Genomic DNA, 19,952 nt, shown 5'->3' on the forward strand with positions numbered 1-19,952 from the left:
TAAGATCTTTTATTTAGGACTAGGTACGTATATCAGAACACATAGAACTCTATGTGTTCTATGTTTTCTTTCTTCACTGTCCTTTCTTTTTTCTTTCCTTTTTCGTTATGTCTTTTCTCTTTATTTTCTCTTCTCTCATTGTATCTCTGCTCTTTTCTTCTCTTTTTCACTCTCGTTTCCTCCTTTGTGTTGTGTCTTGTATCGTTTTCTGAGACAGTCAGTGTGGAAGGACCTTTTACATCCGACCTACACAGACTGTCCCATTTTAATTTCCGAATTGAATGGGTGGATGAGTAAGCTTACATAGATGAAAGTATGAATGATTGGACTTGAATGAAAGAAAGTATGAAGGAGCGGACGAGAAAGAGTGCATAGATGAAAGTATGAACGACTGGAGTTGCTCGTAACTGCCAACTGACATCTTCTGGCTGTTTTCATCCGGGGTTGGGGGCCTCCTTGTCGCCCTACCTGCGCACGGGTTGCGCCAGACGGTCGCTTCGCTGACTGGCCTGGTGCGGGGCGTGGGCGGGGGGTCGGCCCGGGGGCCAACTGATTCATGGAATGCACGCTAGGAGTGCCGGAGGGGAGATATGAGTAAGGTCGACGGGTCAGATATGCTCGCTAAGAGCGGTCCCAGACTCGCCGGCTGGAGAGAAGAGGGGGTGGGTTTAGTCGGTAGGCGGCCCGTGATACAGATAGGATGGACCGAATCCGACACAACTGGGACACCTTCCCAGACGGTCTTGAGAAGATTCCCACCTCCCAAAAAAAAAAAAAGGTACGTATATCAGAACAACAGTCACGTAAAAATATGTTGTTCTTTTCTGCAGTATGAGAACACGCTTTATCGCTATTTAAAAATAATAATAGGCCGACAAATAAATAGGTGGATAAAACGGGATATAAGAAACTGTATCCCATTTCATCCAACTTATAAGTGTCCCGTTTTGTCCAACTCAGACATTTTTCAAAACAAAAATGGCTCCTACCTAAACGTGAAAGTAAAATTAGATAGACTACACATGAGAATATTCATTAATGAGTGCTTAATTAAGTGTAATATTCACGGGAATTATAAGTTTATATATGTAGGCAATATAATGTAGAAAACAATGCACTTAAAAGTACAAAGTACAAAAAAAATAGAGTCAAACAATTCTAAACACAACAACTTTTCATCAAATAGTGGCATCGAGGTAAAACGAACTGAGAATGTTAAAATGACGACTGAGAACAAGTTTTCGTCATTGTCCGATTGATAGCAGCACTAGTTGGGTCTCTAGGCTAGGTATCCCGTTTTATCCGACTATCCCGTTTTATCCAACTCTCCCCTACCATAACTTAAATCCGGATAATACAACTAGAGGTGGTAGTGCTATCATAATAAAATAAACTATTAGACATCATCAAGAAATATGCTACAAAACAGAAATGTTCCAAGCTACTTCAGTAATTGTTAAAACAAAATTTTTTGAGCTTATCGTTACTGCTGTCTACTCTCCACCAAAACATAACCTCAAAAAAGATAATTATCTAGAATTTTTAAATAGACATGGCAAGAGATCTATAATTATTGGTGGTGATTTTAATGCCAATCACACCCATTGGGATTCTAGGTTAATGGTTAATCACAACCAAGGGGAAGGAAGTCTTGCAGGCAGTTAAGCAATTAAAATGCGAAACACTTTCAATAGGTAAACCGACGTATTGGCCTACTGATCCCAACAAAATTCCAGACTTGATTGATTTATCTATAACTAGAAATATTTCTGTTAATTATTTACATATTGAAGAAACATGGGGCATGAACTCCGATTACTCACCCATCCTTCTAACAGTGAGTGATACTGCTATTCAAAGTCAGCCCCCACCTCCTAAACTGACTAATAGGCTAACAGATTGGCGGAGTTATCAGCCTCACTTAGAAGAAACAGTCAATCTGAAAGTTTCACTAAAAACTAGATATGAACCTGATGAAGAAACGGAATGTTTTGTTAAACAAATTCAACAAGCTGCGTGGAATAACTCACCTGAACTGATTAATAGAGTTACAGGTAATAATTACCGTAAAGAAATTAGAAAACTAATCGAGGAGAAAAGAAAACTCAGAACGACCTGGCAGTGCTCTAGAGCTCGTCTTCCTTCTTCTTTCTCCTTGTATGTAGTCTTTAAAGCCTGTTTCTTCTTCAATATTAGCCTCCTAAATTGTTTAAGTTATCGCACCATCTTTTTCGTGGACTGCCAATTCTTCTTCGTTCATTTGGTGACTTGTGCTATTCGTACTATCCTATCCTCTATCATCCTACTTATGTGTTAGTTTCACTCCTATTTCTGTTTTATCACCCATCCATTTATGTCTTCTACATTGCATGATCTTCTTATGTTTTCGCTTCTCTCCCTATCCAACAGACTTTTCCCTGATATTCGTCAGAGTATTTTTATCTGTGTTGTTTCTCGTAGTCGTCTCGTTTTAGATGTGTCAGGTCTTGTCTTCGCCGTGTATGTCAATATAGGTCTAATTCCTGCTTTATAGATTCTTGCTTTTGTGTCTTGTCTTAGGTGTTTGTTCTTCCAGATTGTGTCATTCAGAGATCCCGCCGCTTTACTTGCTTTTAAGCTTTGTTGTCGTACTTTCTCTTCAACATATCCGTAACTGGTTATATCTATTCCCAGATATCTAAACCTTGGTTCTTGCTTTATTATTTTCCCATCAATGTCAATTTTACATCGTAGTGGGCATTTAGATGTTGTCATACATTTGGTTTTTTCTGCTGATATTATCATATTGTATTTCTTGGCTGTTATATTGAAGATGTGCGTTAATATTTGGAGATCGTCTTCTGTCTCGGCGATTAATGCGGCGTCGTCTCCATAACATAATATTTGGATTTCATTGTTCTCCATTCTGTAACCATGACCTTTACGTATTGCTTCTATTATTTTGTCCATTAATATATTAAAGAGCAGTGGGCTTAATGAGTCACCTTGTCTGAATCCGCTTTGTACTGGTATAAACTGCCTTAGTTTTCCATTTATCTTTGCGTGTATTCGATCATGGAAGTAGATATTTTCGTTGGTTGTATTATATTGATTGGTATGTTTCTTCTATACAGTAAATGTAAGACGTCTCCGACTTAAAACATACATGTGTGGTTTATTGTACTAAATGGTTTTTTTGTGATTTGTCTCAGTACAAATACGGCGTCTAAGCAGGATCTTCCGGCTCTGAATCCTTGTTGTTAATTTTATAAAGTTGTTAATTTATTGATTTTGTAGCTTAGGATTTTTGTGGTTAGCTTAAGTGTAATGTTCAATAGATTTATACCTCTATAATTGTTGGGGTCTTCTTTGTCTCCTTTCTTGAACATTGGTATCATTATGCTGTTTCTCCATGCGTCTGGTATCTTGCAGCGCAATATTAGTTTTTGTATAAGTTTTGTCATCTCTAGGCTTATACTTTCTCCTGCGTATTTTAGATGCTCGTTGGTTATTCCGTCTGGTCCTGGTGACTTTCTATTTTTGAGTGAATTTATGCTCTAGAGCTCTATCTGATAAAACTAACCTAATTGATTGGTAACTATCTAAAAGGATTTACAAATGATAGCACAACTGATTATTCCCTCTGGAGAGCCACTAAGAAATTAAAACGACCGATAATGCAAAATCCTCCTCTAAGAAATACAGATGGAAGCTGGGAAAAAAGCAATTTAGAGAAGGCTAATAAATTTGCTGAATATCTCGAGGAAACATTCCAGTCAAATAAAGGCGATAACACACTTGAATGGGAAAATATCATACAGGAAGAAGGTGAAATTAAATTAGCTACTTAAAAGGAAGGGGCCGACGAAATTAAATTACACATCAATCCCAGGAATGCACCTGGGTTTGACTTAATTAATGAGGAAATTTTAAAACAACTTCCTAGCAAACCCATAGTAAAATTGGCATATCTTATCAATGCCTCGTTCAAATTAAGATATATTCCCAAGATATGGAAAGTGGCTGAGGTCATAATGATCCTAAATCTGGAAAACAACCAAATTCAGTATCATCGTACAGGCCGATTTCATTACTACCCGTAATTTCGAAGCTGTACGAGAAGCTTTTCATTCGAATATCAGTTTGGGTTTCGACAAAGTCATTCAACTATCGACCAAATCCATAGAATAACGGTTATAATAGAGAGGTCGCTGGAAGGAAAGAAAGTTCGCTCCGCTGTCTTCCTCGACGTGGCGCAAGTCATCATAAGGTATGGCACGAAGGAATTAAATAAAAATTAAGCAGGATTTTTCCAAGACAATACACAGAATTATTGGAGCTTTATATATCAGGGAGAGTTTTTAAGGTTAAGCAAGAAAAAGCCTACTCGAACCTAAAATAATCAATGCAGGTCTACCACAAGGCAGTGTGATAGGAACGATCTTATACCTATTATACACTAGTGACATTCCTGAGGTAGATCATAATACAATGGCTACCTTTGCTGATGACACTGCCGTCTTGGCCGTAGGTGAAAACCATGAAGAAGCAGCAAGAAAATTACAAATCTCTGTTAACAGACTTAAGATGTGGACTAAATGCTGGCGAATTAAATTAAATGAAATGGGGGCTGTGCATATTAATTTTAAAAACAAGCAAAAACAATACATTGCTGTTAACGTAAATAATACTCAGATAGCATATGCCGATACCGCAAAATATTTTGGTTATTACATTAGACGCTAGGCTACGCTGGAGAACGCCCATGTTAAAAAGAAACGAGAAGAGTTTCACATGAAGTATAAAAAATGTGTTAGTTATTGGGAGGACAATCCACTTTGTCAATCTACAATAAAATACTTTTGTATAGACATATTCTAAAACCTATGTGGACATCTGGCATCCAGCTATGGGGCTGCGCTAGTAATAGTAATTTAGACACCATCCAGCAATTCCAAAACAAAGTGCTAAGGAGCATTGTCAACTCTCCTTGGTACTACAGGAACAATGACCCCCATAGAAACCACAGCGAACCTTAGACGAACAACAATTTCTTCAACACGACAACGTTGAGGCCATCCAGCTCCTCGATAACACGGATCTAGCTAAAAGACTCAAGAGGAAGAAACCCTTTGAGTTAGTTAAGTGAAAAGCAGTGCACGGTGCAAATGATGGTACAGGTTAACATTTGTGCAATAAATTAACAGAACCTAAACGATACTATTGAGTTTGTCCTTAGTCTTAAATTTTTAGTAGTATTATGCATTATGCAATGTCACCAAGCTATAAATGTAAAATTGGTTTAATTGATAATTCCTCATGCTTATGTGGTGAACTGGAGACTTAACACACATTATACTTGATTGTCCATTAAATAGTGAAAGCACAGATAAATTTTATAGTGAAGTAATTAATAACAAAATTTGCTTGCCGATTAATTTAAACTATATATTTTCAATAAAAATATTAATATACTGAATTGTTTATACACTCACGGGCCCAAAATTCCGCCACCCAAAATCTTTGATTAAGTTTGACAATTCATAACTTTATTACTTGTGCTCCGATTCAAGATTCTTGCACCAATTGGTAGGTACATGTATTGATATCGTTTGGTATTATTCCAGTAACAAAAATTTTTCTTACATGGCATTATACAGGGGTGAATGGAAGCGTTGTATTTTTTATTAAATTTAAAATATTCTGTGAAAAAATGGAAGAGCTGATTTTGTTTCATAGTCCTGTTATATTATCCCGGGGCATCACTAACATTTTGTTTTTTGACTTATTCGAATATCTCTTTTTTTTTTGTAAGAGCTGTACCATTTTTTGATTGACACTCATGATTGACACTTTGAAACACTGATTGACTCATAAAATAGAGGTTGGATTGATAAGATTGGAATGGCCCTCATGTAGCCCAGATCTAAATCCTATTGAGCATTTATGGAATGAATTAAAAAAATCTATTCGCCGTCATCCTAGGCCTCCAGAAAATTTGGTACAGTTATGGCCCTGGTACAGGAATATCGGGCAATTCGTCAGGCTAGGATAACACATCATTATTCGATGCCAAACAGATTGCAAGCACTCGTTGTTGCAAAAGATAGACATACCCGCTATAGAATTGTTTTGTTTTGCTGTTAATTTTGCTTTGCGTTGGTAATTTTAGTGCGTTTCATAGTTTTGATTAAATAAATCTCAAAAGCAGTATTTTATTTACAGCTCTTGCAACAAAAGAGATATTCGGATAATTCAAAAAACAAAAACTTAGTGATACCTCCAGTATAATGCAAAAGGAGTATGAAACAAAATCAGCCCTCCAATTATTATTCCACAGAATTTTTTAAAGTTAGGAGAAAATACAACTCTTTCATTTATCCCCGTATAATGCCATCTAAGCAAAATATTTTTGTTATCGGAATAATAAAGAATGACATGTACCTACAAACTGATGTAAGAATCTTGAAAATCGGAGTACAAATAATAAAGTTATAGATTGTCAAACTTAATTAAAAATTTTGGGTGGCGGAATTTTGTGCCGGAGAGTGTATAATCACACCAAGAGGTGCAATTTTTTTTTATTTAAATAATATAAATACACCTAATCTACAAGATTAATCAGTATTTTTTCTTTAACCTAATTTCCCTAAAAATGTTTTTAAACTAGATATCACCTGGTCCATCGTAGCTTTTTTTTACATGAAATGCCCACTTCTTTGTTGTGGCTACACAGCACAGCACTGACTCTGCTTTTCACTAATTGCTCACGTCTTTGTTGTGGCTACAATATAATGCACAACACTAACTAAGCCCGGCACAACTTCACACATTACACGAGCTCGAACGGTTTAGTCCTCTTGAGCCTTCGCATCTGGGGTTCGTTGACAAGAAGCTGAAGTGCTTCATGGTTGGGATGCTTATGGAGCCTCTCTTCATGTCTCCTGGCGACTTTCTTAAATTCATTTGGAATAGATCGATTTTAAGATCTCTACGCAAATTGTCATTCCGAACATACCAAGGAGCACATACAATATTGCTTAATATTCGGTTCTGGAGCGTTTCTAAATTTCGGTAATTGCTTTTTTTGGTACAGCCCCATAAATGTAGGCCATAGGTCCACACCGGTTTCAATATCTGTTGGTAAATTAGTACTTTGTTCTGGATAGAAAGTTGGACGTACCTACCTATTAGCCAATACATATTTTTGTACTTTATCTTCAACTGTTCAGTTTTCTTTTTAACGTGCTCCTTCCATTTTAGTTTGACGTCGAGATTTAAACCCAGGTATTTCGCTGTATTTTTATTAGGAACAACGTTGTTGTTTAGGATAATTGGAAGATTATTGATTTTCTTGTTAGTGAAGTTAATATGAACTGACTTATGTTCATTAAACTTTATACGCCATTTTTTGGACCAGCCTTCTATGCCATTAATTGCATTTTGTAAGTTAATCGTAGATTCCTCTATAGTTACTCCTATTGTCAGGACTGCTGTATCATCAGCAAATGTGGCCAGTTGGATGTTTTCCCTCTCCGGAATGTCAGATATACACAAAAGATATAGTATTGGTCCAAGAACGCTACCTTGCGGAACCCCTGCATTTATTTGCTTTAACTCAGAGTACTCGTTTTCCATTTTTACTCTAAATGTTCACTGGTGTAGGTACGACTGCAATATTTCAACGAGTTGCATAGGAAATATTTTCTTTAGCTTCATTAACAGAGCGTCGTGACACATTTTGTCAAATGCTTTTGCGATATCCAGGAATACTGCTGAACAAATTTTGTCCCCTTCTAATGCTTTCTCTATTTCAGTTATTATTCGATGGATCTGGTGAATTGTGGAGTGTTTATCACGAAATCCAAATTGGTGTGTTGGAATAATATTTTTTTGTTCAATTATATAATTCATTCTTCGTAGTAGTAATTTGTCAAACATCTTTGAGGTTATGGATAGTAAGGAGATTGGCCTGTATGATGTTAATTCATGGTTATCTTGTCCTACTTTGGGTATCATTATAACCTCTGCAGTTTTCCAAAGGATGGGAACATATCTAAAGGATGCATTTATTAGTGTAGTAAGCTTTACTATGGCTTTTCTAGGTAATTTTTTTAGTATCTCACCATTGATCAGGTCAAACCTAGGCGCTTTTTTTGTATTGATGTTCTTGTTTAATTTTTGAACTTCTTTTGTAGTAGTCAGTTGTATGTTAACATAATCAATAGCTATTCGTTCATCGTCTACATGAGTTTCCCCAGGGTTTGGTTGAAATATGTTGTCTAAATAATCAGCGAACGCATCCACTTTCTCTTTGGGATTTCTTGCCCATGTTCTGTTTTGTTTTCGTAAAAGAGGTATATGCTGAACTGGCTTATTTATCTTTTTGGCGGCCTTCCAGAGGGAGTAATCGGTGCATTCATCATCAGTTAGTTCCCTCGGGTACTTATTGATTGATTCGTTTTTAATTTTCGAGATTTCTCTTTGCATCTGTTGTGTGAGCCTATTTAGCTTATTTTTATTTGGTGTATTTAATTGGTGTGTATATTTGGTATTATAAGAGGTGCAAAATGAAATTGAAAATTGCTAACAATGTCTTCGTTAGCAATTCTGCAAATAATTCCTTTTTAGAACAAAACAAAAAATTGCACAAATTAACTTATACCAAATTAATAATTTATCCACTGTAATCGTGAAGAAGGATGATTTTTCAATTAGAAAATATATGTATGTGTGTGTTTATATATGTGTACGTATGTGTTCGCATATATATATATATATATATATATATATATATATATATATATATATATATATATATATATATATATATATATATATATATATAAACAAATGAAATAGAGAATGCGGAAAAATCCCCTTACGAACAATTCACACATCCACTACTTCGGGCTGGGAAAAATTTTTTGAATAGAGTCGAAGATCCAAACACCAGCTCTTAGAATTGTGTTTCGCCCTCTTCAACCTCTATGGGCTCATCGGTGAAGATGAGAGGTTGAATATCTTCAGACACATTCCAATCAAAAAACAACATTCGAGACCTAGACATAGCAGGAACGTAAATCTACGCCCAACCTGACAATGCCATTCTCAAGTTTTAATTCCATAATTACTTTAGAGTAAGTAAGATAATGTTTATGAAAAACCAAAAGATGTAGATCTTTGAAACACACTCAGTGATCAAAAGATCCACAGGTACTGGTTTGGACGACCACTCGTACGAAAACAAACAACTGAGTGTGTTTCAAAGATCTACATCTTTTGTTTTTTTTTTCATAAACATTATCTTACTTACTCTAAAGTAATTATGGAATTAAAACTTGAGAATGGCATTGTCAGGTTGGGCGTAGATTTACGTTCCTGCTATGTCTAGGTCTCGAATGTTGTTTTTTGATTGGAATGTGTCTGAAGATATTCAACCTCTCATCTTCACCGATGAGCCCATAGAGGTTGAAGAGGGCGAAACACATTTCTAAGAGCTGGTGTTTGGATTTTCGACTCTATTCAAAAAATTTTTCCCAGCCCGAAGTAGTGGATGTGTGAATTGTTCGTAAGGGGATTTTTCCGCATTCTCTATTTCATTTGTTTGTTTTCGTACGAGTGGTCGTCCAAACCAGTACCTGTGGATCTTTTGATCACTGAGTGTGTTTCAAAGATCTACATCTTTTGTTTTTTCATATATATATATATATATATATATATATATATATATATATATATATATATATATCTATGATAGGTATAATATATTTTTTTTCTACGAGCGTTCAAAAATGTCTACTTTCGCGCACGCATTTTAGTTTAGAAAGTTTTACTTTTCCGCACGCGTGTTACTTTTCCGCACGCGTTTTACTTTTCCGCACGCGTGTTAATTTAGATATGTTATTATGGCCTTAAAGTAATTATAATACATGCAATAAACTAATATTTAGATATTATTCACTAATTTATTTCAAATATATCTTATTGTGTTCATGTTTTAATTAAATTAACTCGAGAATTCGATGAAATAAAATAATTTTGACATAGTATTCGAAAGTCAAATCAGTAGACAATAACAGCGGTTTTGAATCGTCGTCATGGAAACCAAGATCGTCGTCATGCTAACCAATTATGCTGAAACTTTGGTTTTGACAACCTTGTCAAAGAATTAATTTGTGTATGTATTTTCATATTATTTAAATTAATTGATTAAGATTTGGTCATTTTTTTAAAGACTCGTAGAAGAAATATTGTTCCTAACGCTTGCATGAAGTCTCTTTTCCGCACTCGACTGCTTGCCGAACTCCCGCTTCGCGTCGTTCGGCAAACTGCAGTCGCGTGCGGAAAAGTATGACTTTCTGCAATTGTTAGGAAATAGTATATTGTGCAACAAGTGCAGAAAGGTACTAATTCCTCAAGAGTTTGAAAAGTTGCGGTACGAGCGCAAGCGAGTGCCGCAATTCAAACGAGTGAGAAATTACCTTTCTGCACGTGTTTCACATTATACTTTTTCTACAAGCACAGTTTTTCCTAAAAATAAAAATCACAATTTCCAAACGACGATTAATTATAATAGGTACCTATGTGATAAATTTTAAACTGTATTTAATTAATACCTACTAATCAATTTAAATTCCTTATACCTAAATAAATTGCACAGAAATCAGTTAAAAAATTAATGCACTGTCTTAATTTGTTTAAATTTAAACAATTATTACACATTATTGACATTATATTTATGCAGTCACGGATTTACACAAAACCTACTTCATTCGACGTCTCTTGCACAGGTTGCTAAATCCTTATTGGTTATTTGATAATTATAAAATGTTTAATAAGAATAAAATTGTAAAATAAAACAGTTGTAACATCCATAATTTAGTTTCTATGCTATAGTTAAATATAATAATTGTCTTATAGGTTATATATTTGTCTAAAGTTTAACCACGGATGTAAACAGAATATAACGTTACTCAGAATGCGGTAGCCCACGGATGTAAACAGAATATAACGTTACTCAGAATGAGGTAGTCAACTGTGCAGAAAAGAACTTTGCGGCACAGAAACGTCACTTTGCGGCACAGAAACGTCACTTTTCTGCACACTAATGTCAAATATCTTATAGGTACTGTGAGAAAATATCAAGTTTGCTAACATAAAACCGTGCAGAAAAGTGCACTTTGAATAGTGGTTGTAGAAAAATAACTATATTATGTTAGTTAAATATATTTTAAATGTTAGTTATAGTTATATATCATATATTCTGGTTATGTAATATTATATTTATATGTAAAAATTGTCTGGCTAACTGGTCTTTACCAAAGCCATCAAATTTAATAAAAAAAAAGAATAAGCCCATTTCTAGTTAAAAGGTTAAAAAATATTACAAACCTTAGTATGTTCCGTTCTAGGCATAGGTTGCTCCACCCACAACAACCCTGTTGAATTGTGATAAGCAGGATCAATCGGGGCATTTGGATCTGTCCAATGAAGATGTTCAGTCTTTAAGAAAAATGGCAATGTCTCGTTATAACACCAACCTTTGTTACCCATCGCACACCAATTGTCAAAATCTAATCTGTTGCCTCTAATGTCAATTAATGCGTTTAGAAGAGATGTGCCACCGACTCCTTTTCCTCTAATATGGGGACACCTGTTTTCTTCAAACCCTAAAAACTCAATCTCTATAATTGGTTCTAACAACTGAATATAAATATTTACCTAAACAAGTATTATTCTGTGGTACACTGTAATAGCCCCAATTGTAGTCACTCATAATCATAGCCTTGTAACTCATTGCTGTCACGTCGGTTATATTATTGCCAAAGTTGCCTGCTTCTAGCACTAAAACATTCCAGTCTGGATTTTCGGAGAGACGACTAGCTACTAAGGATCCAGTTGATCCTGATCCAACTACAATAAAGTCGTAATCGCCAGCATCTAAAAAAAAAAAAATTAAATTACACATTAAATTACAATCAACAAGGGTTTTCATTGGATTTAAATAAAAAAATCGAATGCTTCGTTATAGACTAAGAGCCGGTAAAGGTAAAATTTGCTAATCATTTTAGGCACGATAAGAACCTATAACTTATATAGGGTGAGGCAGATAACTGGCCTATTAGAAATATTTAGAGAACTAAAGGCAACAGAATCATGAAAATTGGAATGAAAGGGTTTTGAAGTGTGATCTATTTAACGAAAATATTTTTATCAATTTGCCACTTCCTGTTATACCGGAAGTTGCTTAAACTTCGTTTTTTTTAAATGGGACACCCTGTATATTTTTACATTTTTAGATTCTACTCGATGTCTTCTTTCTTAAAATATGCGGTTTTGTAATGATATACAGGGTAGTTTAAAAGCTAATTACGTTTTTTTATTAATTTCGTAGCAATTTTCACACCCTGTAGAATTGTAGTAGTTGGATATCAAAAACTTTATTTATGTTGGAATGATTTTTAATATAGTCTACTATTTTTAAAAATTATTAGTATAGCTAAATGTTAAATCTTAGTATACAGGGTTGGTCGAAACTCGGAATGACGATTTTCTGAATTTTCTTAAATGGAACACCCTGTATTTTAGTATTGGAATGAAAAGACATTTTATGGTACTTTTTTATTTCTTAAGCATTCCCTATACCTTAATGCTTTAATTTGTGCTTAATTGTTAATCGCGCCAAGAATGTTAACTACGTAGGTATTTTGGTAGCTCAACCATTATTGGCAATTTTAAAGATCAGTCTAGATTAATATGTATTTATTTCCGAAAAATTATTTGTGATTGAATATTTTCACGGCCAACCTAATAAAATTTCACGTATTTTTTGTTGAAATTAATGTTTGGCTTGAATCAACAATAACTCACAAATTAAATCAGTTAGGTATAGGGAATGCTTAGGAAATAAAAAAGTAGCATAAAATATCATTTCATTACAATAATAAAATATAGGGTGTTCCATTTAAGAAAACTCAGAAAATACTCTTTCCGAGTTTCGACCAACCCTGTATAGTATAATTCAACATTTAGCTATACTAACAATTTTTAACAATAGTAGACTATATTAAAAGTCATTTGAAGATAAATATAGTTTTTGATGTCTTCTTCTTTTTCAAGTGCCGTCTCCTAATCGGAGGTTGGATATCATCATCACTATCTTTACTCTATCCACCCCTGCTCTAAAGAGTTCTATAGAACTGCATCTAATCCAGTCCCTTAAATTCTTTAACCATGACACTCTCCTTCTTCCTCTTATCTTTCCCTGTATTATCAGTCTTAGCATTTCATATCGCGGTCCCCTCATTACGTGTCCCAGATATTGTAACTTTCTTATTTTTATTGTGTTTATTATTTCGCATTCTTTACCCATTTCTCGCAGTACTTCCGTGTTCGTTTTCCTCTGTGTCCATGCTATTCTAAGCATTCTTCTGTAACACCACATTTCAAATGACTGTAGCTTATTTATGTGTTCTTGCTTTAATGTTCAGCTTTCAAGTCCATATTGTAGTATCGTCAATTTTTTTATGTCAAACTACTACAATTCTACAGGGTGTGAATATTGCTAGGCAATTAAGAAAAAGCGTAATTATCTTTTAAACTACCCTGTATAACATTACAAAACCTCATATTTTAAGAAAGAAGACACCCAGTAGAATCCAAAAATGTAAAAATATACAGGATGTTCCATTAAAAAAAAACGAAGTTATAAGCCACTTCCGGTATAACCGGAAGTAGCAAATTGATGAAAATATTTTCATTAAAGAGATCACTCTTCAAAACCCCTTTATTCCAATTTTCATGATTCTGTTTTCTTTAGTTCTCGAGATATTTCTAATAGGACTTTTATCTGCCTCACCCTGTATAGTAAAACCTCAAAGAAAACGTATGAACACTGTGCCGTCACTTTTTAGTGGCACATGCGTCGACAGTGGCGCATCAAACTTTCCACTTATGGATGGGATAAATAAATTAAAAGATACCTTTCCTTACTCCCAGAATTCAATTTTTTTAAGTTCTATGTGATTAAAAAATAAGACTTAGCGTAATTTTAATCCATTTCCCCCTTCTTCCGCCATCAAAATCTTCAATTTTTGTTTTTATTTTTTTTTAGGTGAGATGCAATCAATTATAAAATTTCAAAAATTCACACGCGTGGTTTAGTCTTTTAAAAACACGTCCATTTTTGATTAGTTGAGTGTCATAACCTCAAATTTTGTTTTAAAGCGTATAACTTTTCTTGAAGATGGCTGTAGGTCTAGTTTTTTTTATTTTATGTAGTTTATCAAACACCATAATTATAATTTTTTTAAGATTTTTTTTGTAAAGTTCGCAACCTCCAAAAATCTAAAAAACTGATTTTTATGGGATTTTTGGGGGTTTGAACGTGTTTATCCCATTTTTAAACGCTTTTCTTTTCTTCAATAGTTTGCATCAAATCTTTAGACGTTAATTTGACTGACTTTACTTCAATGCAAATGAATGAAAATTTGCAGACATATGCATTCGCGGATACAATATACGAATAGTCAATCAAAAAAAAATTATGTTTAAATAAAAGAAAAACGATTTTAATGGAAAATGATTAAATTCTCCCGTTTGTAAAATGTAGAAACTTGAAACGTTTACGGATTGTAGCTAATGATATGAACTATACATAATTTCAATTTTTACGTTAATTGTTTACGTTATGCTTCATAAATAAACAATAAAATTTCAAATTTTACGAAACAAAACTTCAACCAAAACTCGATTAAAAAAATTCGTGTTTTTATCGTAGTCTTAGAAAAACCACCGGTAGAGACGTTTCGTGCTACAATTAACATTAGAATTCGTTGTGTCATATTAATTAATTAAACACTTTTCTATAATTCAATCGTTTAGGTCAAATCTTTGGACTTTAATTTGACTGCCTTTTCTTCAATGCAAATGACTAAAAATTTGCAGACATATGCATTCGCGGTAACAATACACGAATAGTGAATAAAAAATTGTTTTGTTTATTAATTGTTAAATAAAAAAAAAAACGATTTTAACGGAAAATGCTTAAATTCTCTTGTTTTTTTAAAATAAAGGAACTTGAAACTGTTACAGATTGTAGCTAATTATATGAACTATACATAATTTCACTTTTTACGTTAATTGTTTACGTTTTGCCTCATAAATAAACAATAAAGTTTTAAATTTTTTGCCGATTCCGACTACTTTTCATGTTTGTACATATCATAAAGATATGTTTCACACATATTTTAATAAAAATGACGATATGTTTTAATGTTTGAAAAGTGTAAGACTAAAAGTAAAAAATAAAAAAATATGAAAAAAATATTTTTAAGAAACGTTTTTCTTTAGTTACGAGTGACTAAAATTAAACATATAAAAAAAATCAACTAAAAAGCAAAAAATAAAAAAAAATGAAAAAATCTAACACATTCGTTAAAGAAAAGCGTGGTGCGAAAACCGTTTATTCGACGAAGACGCGCCACGCTTTTTTTGATGAATGTGTTAGATTTTTTAAATGTTTTTATTTTTTGCTTTTTGGTTGATTTTTTTTATAATATGTTTAATTTTAGTCACGCGTAACTAAAGAAAAGCGTTTCTTAAAAATATTTTTTTCATATTTTTTTAATTAATGTTCTAAAGGAATCAGTTACTTCAATTTACTTTGACATAAATATCAAAACCTATAAAACCATTGATTTGATCTATCTGATAGAAAATCAGATTTTCAACAATTTCAGTTCTCACACTTTGTGTCTGAGTTGAAAATGGCTGAGATATTGAGCAAAAACGGTTCTCCTTTAAAATCAAATTGGCGGTTAACGCAACGGCGGAATTAAGTCGCCATTTTAAATTTAAACTGCTATTGACCCCCGAAAGATAAGAAAAATAAAATTTGAGGTAGCTCTGCATGGAAAGCTAAGCCTGTTATTCGTCTAACCCGACTGGAATATTAAATAAACAATATAAACGCGCACCTTGTGGAGGTCCAGATTTCAAAGCTTTATATTCATGTGCACTAGTTGCCGGTTGATAGGTTTTGCTGGATTCAACTGCATCTTCTAATAGTTTCACGTAATCGTCAACATCCTCTTTAGTATAATAATCCTTTGAACTTACTGAAATAAATATACAGAAAAAAAATACACTTCGAAACATTTTACCGTAACTAATATAATAGTGAAATTCGTAAAGGTAGGTATATATTATATACCCCCTAAAATTTACATGTAAATTATCAGATAATTAGTATGTAATCGTTCACAGTGATAACCAATTATACACTTTGAAGAAGATAAGGAAAAAATAATTCTGTCTGTTAGCAGTTAGATAATTATAATATTTTTTACAATATGGTTATTGTGATGGCCGCATATGAAATGTCTCCCGAAATAGGATTTCTTACCTGTCGCTAAAATGGTCACATACGAATTGCCTCCCAAGGTTTAATTAAATAAATTGAAGTGTTTCCAGCATGAATTTGCCAACTGTCGGCTTTTTAGTCTCTTTGATGAGAATGCCGACCATTGGCGTGTAAATGTAGAAAAAGGGTCAGTTCATCAAATGCATATTCGTGAAAAATACTATTATTGTTAGGTTTTATTAATTTTTGTTTTAAATTTAAAAAGAAATACACACGGTTTTTGTATATATGTATTTTTTATATCAACTAAATAATTTTTTTTAAACAAATTCAAAAGATCACTTTTGCCCCGGAAGATATTTTTAGGTTTTTTGGGTCATTCTAAAAAAGAAAGTTATCCAATAATTTTTCTCAAAAGTTGATAGTTTTCGAGTTATATAGGCGATTCAAAATCGTAAAAATGCGAAAATTGTTATTTTTGAGGGTTAAAAACTCATATATTTAAGTTATTATTTTTAACGTTGCCAAGTGCTTAAATTGAAGTATATACATTTATTTTTAAGATTCTGAATAGTCGGGTCTAACTTCCATTTAGAACTTTGTTTTTTAATTGTTAATAATGCGCGTCCATCCGATTTTTATGCCGGTGCGGCGGCGCTCTATTTCAACAATCTCCTATTTTGCTACTGAAAATATTTTTTTTGGCTTTTATCTGGGTGATCCTAAACAAAAAAGTTATCTTGTCATTTTTCTGAGAAGTTAATAGTTTTCGAGTTAGAAGGATTTAAATTCCGGAAAATGTAAAAATACGCATTTTCGAGGTTGTAAACTCATATGTAAATTATTATTTTTGAGATTCACAAGTAACTAAACTGTAGTTTAAACATTCACTTTAAGATTTTGGTGGGACATCGGTTTGTTTCAGTATAAACCGTTGTTCTTTAATTGTAAATTATGCACCCCCACTCAACTTTTAGCAGCCACGGGCGCGCCGCGCAACGTCGCGCATAATTAACAATTAAAAACAACGGTATACATTGAAACAGGACCCGACTATTCTACATAATCTTGAAACTAAATGTCTAAACTTTAATTTAGGCGCTTGGCAAAAGCGTATTTTCCTATTTTTCAGAGTTTTAAGTCGCTTATAACTCAAACTATTTTCATAGAAAAATGACAAGATACATTTTTTGAATCTTGTGAATTCGTCACCGTATACATGTGAGAGGGGTCGATGACTTTCGACGCTGCGACTATGAAGTGCGATTGTTTTAATTGAGGGTTTAACGTTGTGGATTAGTCACTAAAGGCCTAGAACCTTATAGTGTTTCCATCATGAATTTGGGAACTGTCGGCTTATAACTCAAAAACTATTTTCATAGAAAAATGACAAGATACCTTTTTTGAATCTTTTGAATTTGTCTAAAAAATTGTTTTAAACAATATCTGCCTAAAAATGTCGCCCGGCACCCTCCAATTTGTTTAAAGGGGACATTTTTGAATGGAAATCCTCAAAGAAACAGAATCAGAATTTTTTTCAGATGGGGTGGCCTCAGAACATGGATTGTTAATTTTAACAACATTGTTATTTAATAACAAATCAATTATTTCAAATTAAAACTTGTTAATTCTAGTGATTTTTAAGAATATTGGACTCATTTAATGTTTACGTAAACCATAATATCTTTTTTACAATTATCTGTAAATAATTTATTGTTAACACAGAAGATGATGCATCTTGATCACTAATTTCAAATGGTCTCAAAACACCGAATTACTTTCTATTTATTAGCAAAAATATAATCAAACTTTACTATTACAATGCTCCGCTACTGACTGCAGGCTAAGAAATTAAAGAATTTGGTCGGCTAGACAACAGAGGTGTCCGTATGATTTATTGGTTTGCAAATCGGTGTTGCCATAATGCACGATGCCATTTTGGACAATTATTTGTTTCGGTGATAATATTACTATTTATTTCTATTTATCTACACATTGTACAATGTATGCCCCAATGGAAGGTACCTATTCATTTTTATTACTTATTTCACTGATCATTTAGTGACGTATCATAAAAATAATCATGTATGTAAAGTTTAATATTGAATGTAACGCTTGTACTCTGTGCTACAAGATCTTGAACATTCAAAATTTATTTTCTTAAAAAGTACATACACGGACATAATAAGCGTGCTTTGACATCGAAATAATGTGAAAAATAAGTTTCAAAGTAATATTATAATAGTAGTGTTCTTTTATTTAAACGAAATACTCGGCATGTGACCCTCACATCCAGTGATGATCATGGGATTTATTTGGTTTTTGAAGTTATACTTCTTTAGGCGCGATTGAGAGTGAGGGTGAATTTATATTAATCTGCGCGCATGCGCACACCGACAGTATGGTATTAGTCGTTATACGGGCTGTGATTGGGTGTTGAAATGATCTGTCAATAATAAATAATTGTTCAATATGAAGGTAAACAAATGTATAATATATTAGTTTTATTGTTGTGAGGACAGAAACAAAAAAGTTTTTAATTGTAGTGAATTAAATAGTTTTTAAAAGCAACAGGTACGTAATAATTGTAAATGTATCATAGGTACCCACCTATTTGAACCTACCAAAATACATAGTATGTAATACTTTTATTTACATAATTTGATTACCATCAAAATTTCTATCAATATTCACCTAATATATTGTTTTCTTACTCTATGTTTTGTTGTATTTTTTCAATTCTAAATCATTTCAATTCAAAATCAAAATAATTTAATTTAATTCAAAAATGTCAAAAGTTTAATCCGTTTAGTTAGTCGATCTTCGCACATAATGACACATTGTCTCCGTGGCGAAGCGTTTAAGGCGAATGAACCCCAATACAACGCCAATACCAACCGCGCTGATAAGCTGGTTCGAATCCCAATAGAAACTTTTATTTTTTTATTTTTTTATACATTTTATGATTGTAAGTATATTTATTATATCATTTTATTTTCAGAAAATACGTATTTAGTTAAAAAAATTTTCGACAATTAATGTTCAGAAATTATTTGTGGCATGTTTAATGTGTTTGTGTGTGTTTTATTTTATTATTTTAATTTTTGGCACTGTTTTAATAAAAAGGTTTGAGAAGTAGTAAGTATAAATTAGTTTAATATTTAAATAAAAGATAAATAAAAAGTATATTAATTTCGTTTAAATCATATAATAGAAGCATAACTTCTTACGTGCGTACAAAGTACACACACAATAGGGAGTTTTTGTTGCTACGTAACGTAACGCATCTCCGTATACGTAAAGCGACTAACGTGTCGTAGAGGATGAACGTTAAAATAGGTAGTTTTTGTAACTGCCTTAAAGTAACGTAAAGCAAATCGTAAAGTCATTTTTAAATTCCGTTGACATTAAAAAAATAAAACAATGCTCACACAATATACAATTAATATACAAATGTAAAAAAAGATAAATGAATGATGAAATTGTATGGTTTTAATTGCTTCTATTTAAATATAAAAATATTATTTTTCCTTTGGTTAAAATTTTTTATTTTTGTTTATACCTACTTTTTAGTTTTAAATTATTGTACCTACATCAGAATTCCAGT

The 19,952-nt window shown here is 32.9% G+C and overlaps 1 protein-coding gene across 1 annotated transcript in view; it reads right to left on the reverse strand.

Annotated features, from left to right (window-relative positions):
• The window catches only part of LOC126884308 (glucose dehydrogenase [FAD, quinone]-like), a 50,788-nt gene extending 34,623 nt beyond the window's left edge, over positions 1-16,165 (reverse strand). Inside the window, exons 1-3 of the mRNA XM_050650245.1 lie at positions 15,960-16,165; positions 11,704-11,922; positions 11,374-11,651 (exon numbers count right to left, since the gene is read on the reverse strand). Coding sequence (XP_050506202.1) covers positions 11,374-11,651; positions 11,704-11,922; positions 15,960-16,140 — 678 coding nt within the window. The 5' untranslated portion in view covers positions 16,141-16,165. The remainder of the gene's footprint in view (positions 1-11,373; positions 11,652-11,703; positions 11,923-15,959) is intronic.
• Positions 16,166-19,952: the final 3,787 nt, after the last annotated feature.

This window comes from Diabrotica virgifera, chromosome 5 (genome assembly GCF_917563875.1).
Source record: "Diabrotica virgifera virgifera chromosome 5, PGI_DIABVI_V3a".
Taxonomy (NCBI): domain Eukaryota; kingdom Metazoa; phylum Arthropoda; class Insecta; order Coleoptera; family Chrysomelidae; genus Diabrotica; species Diabrotica virgifera.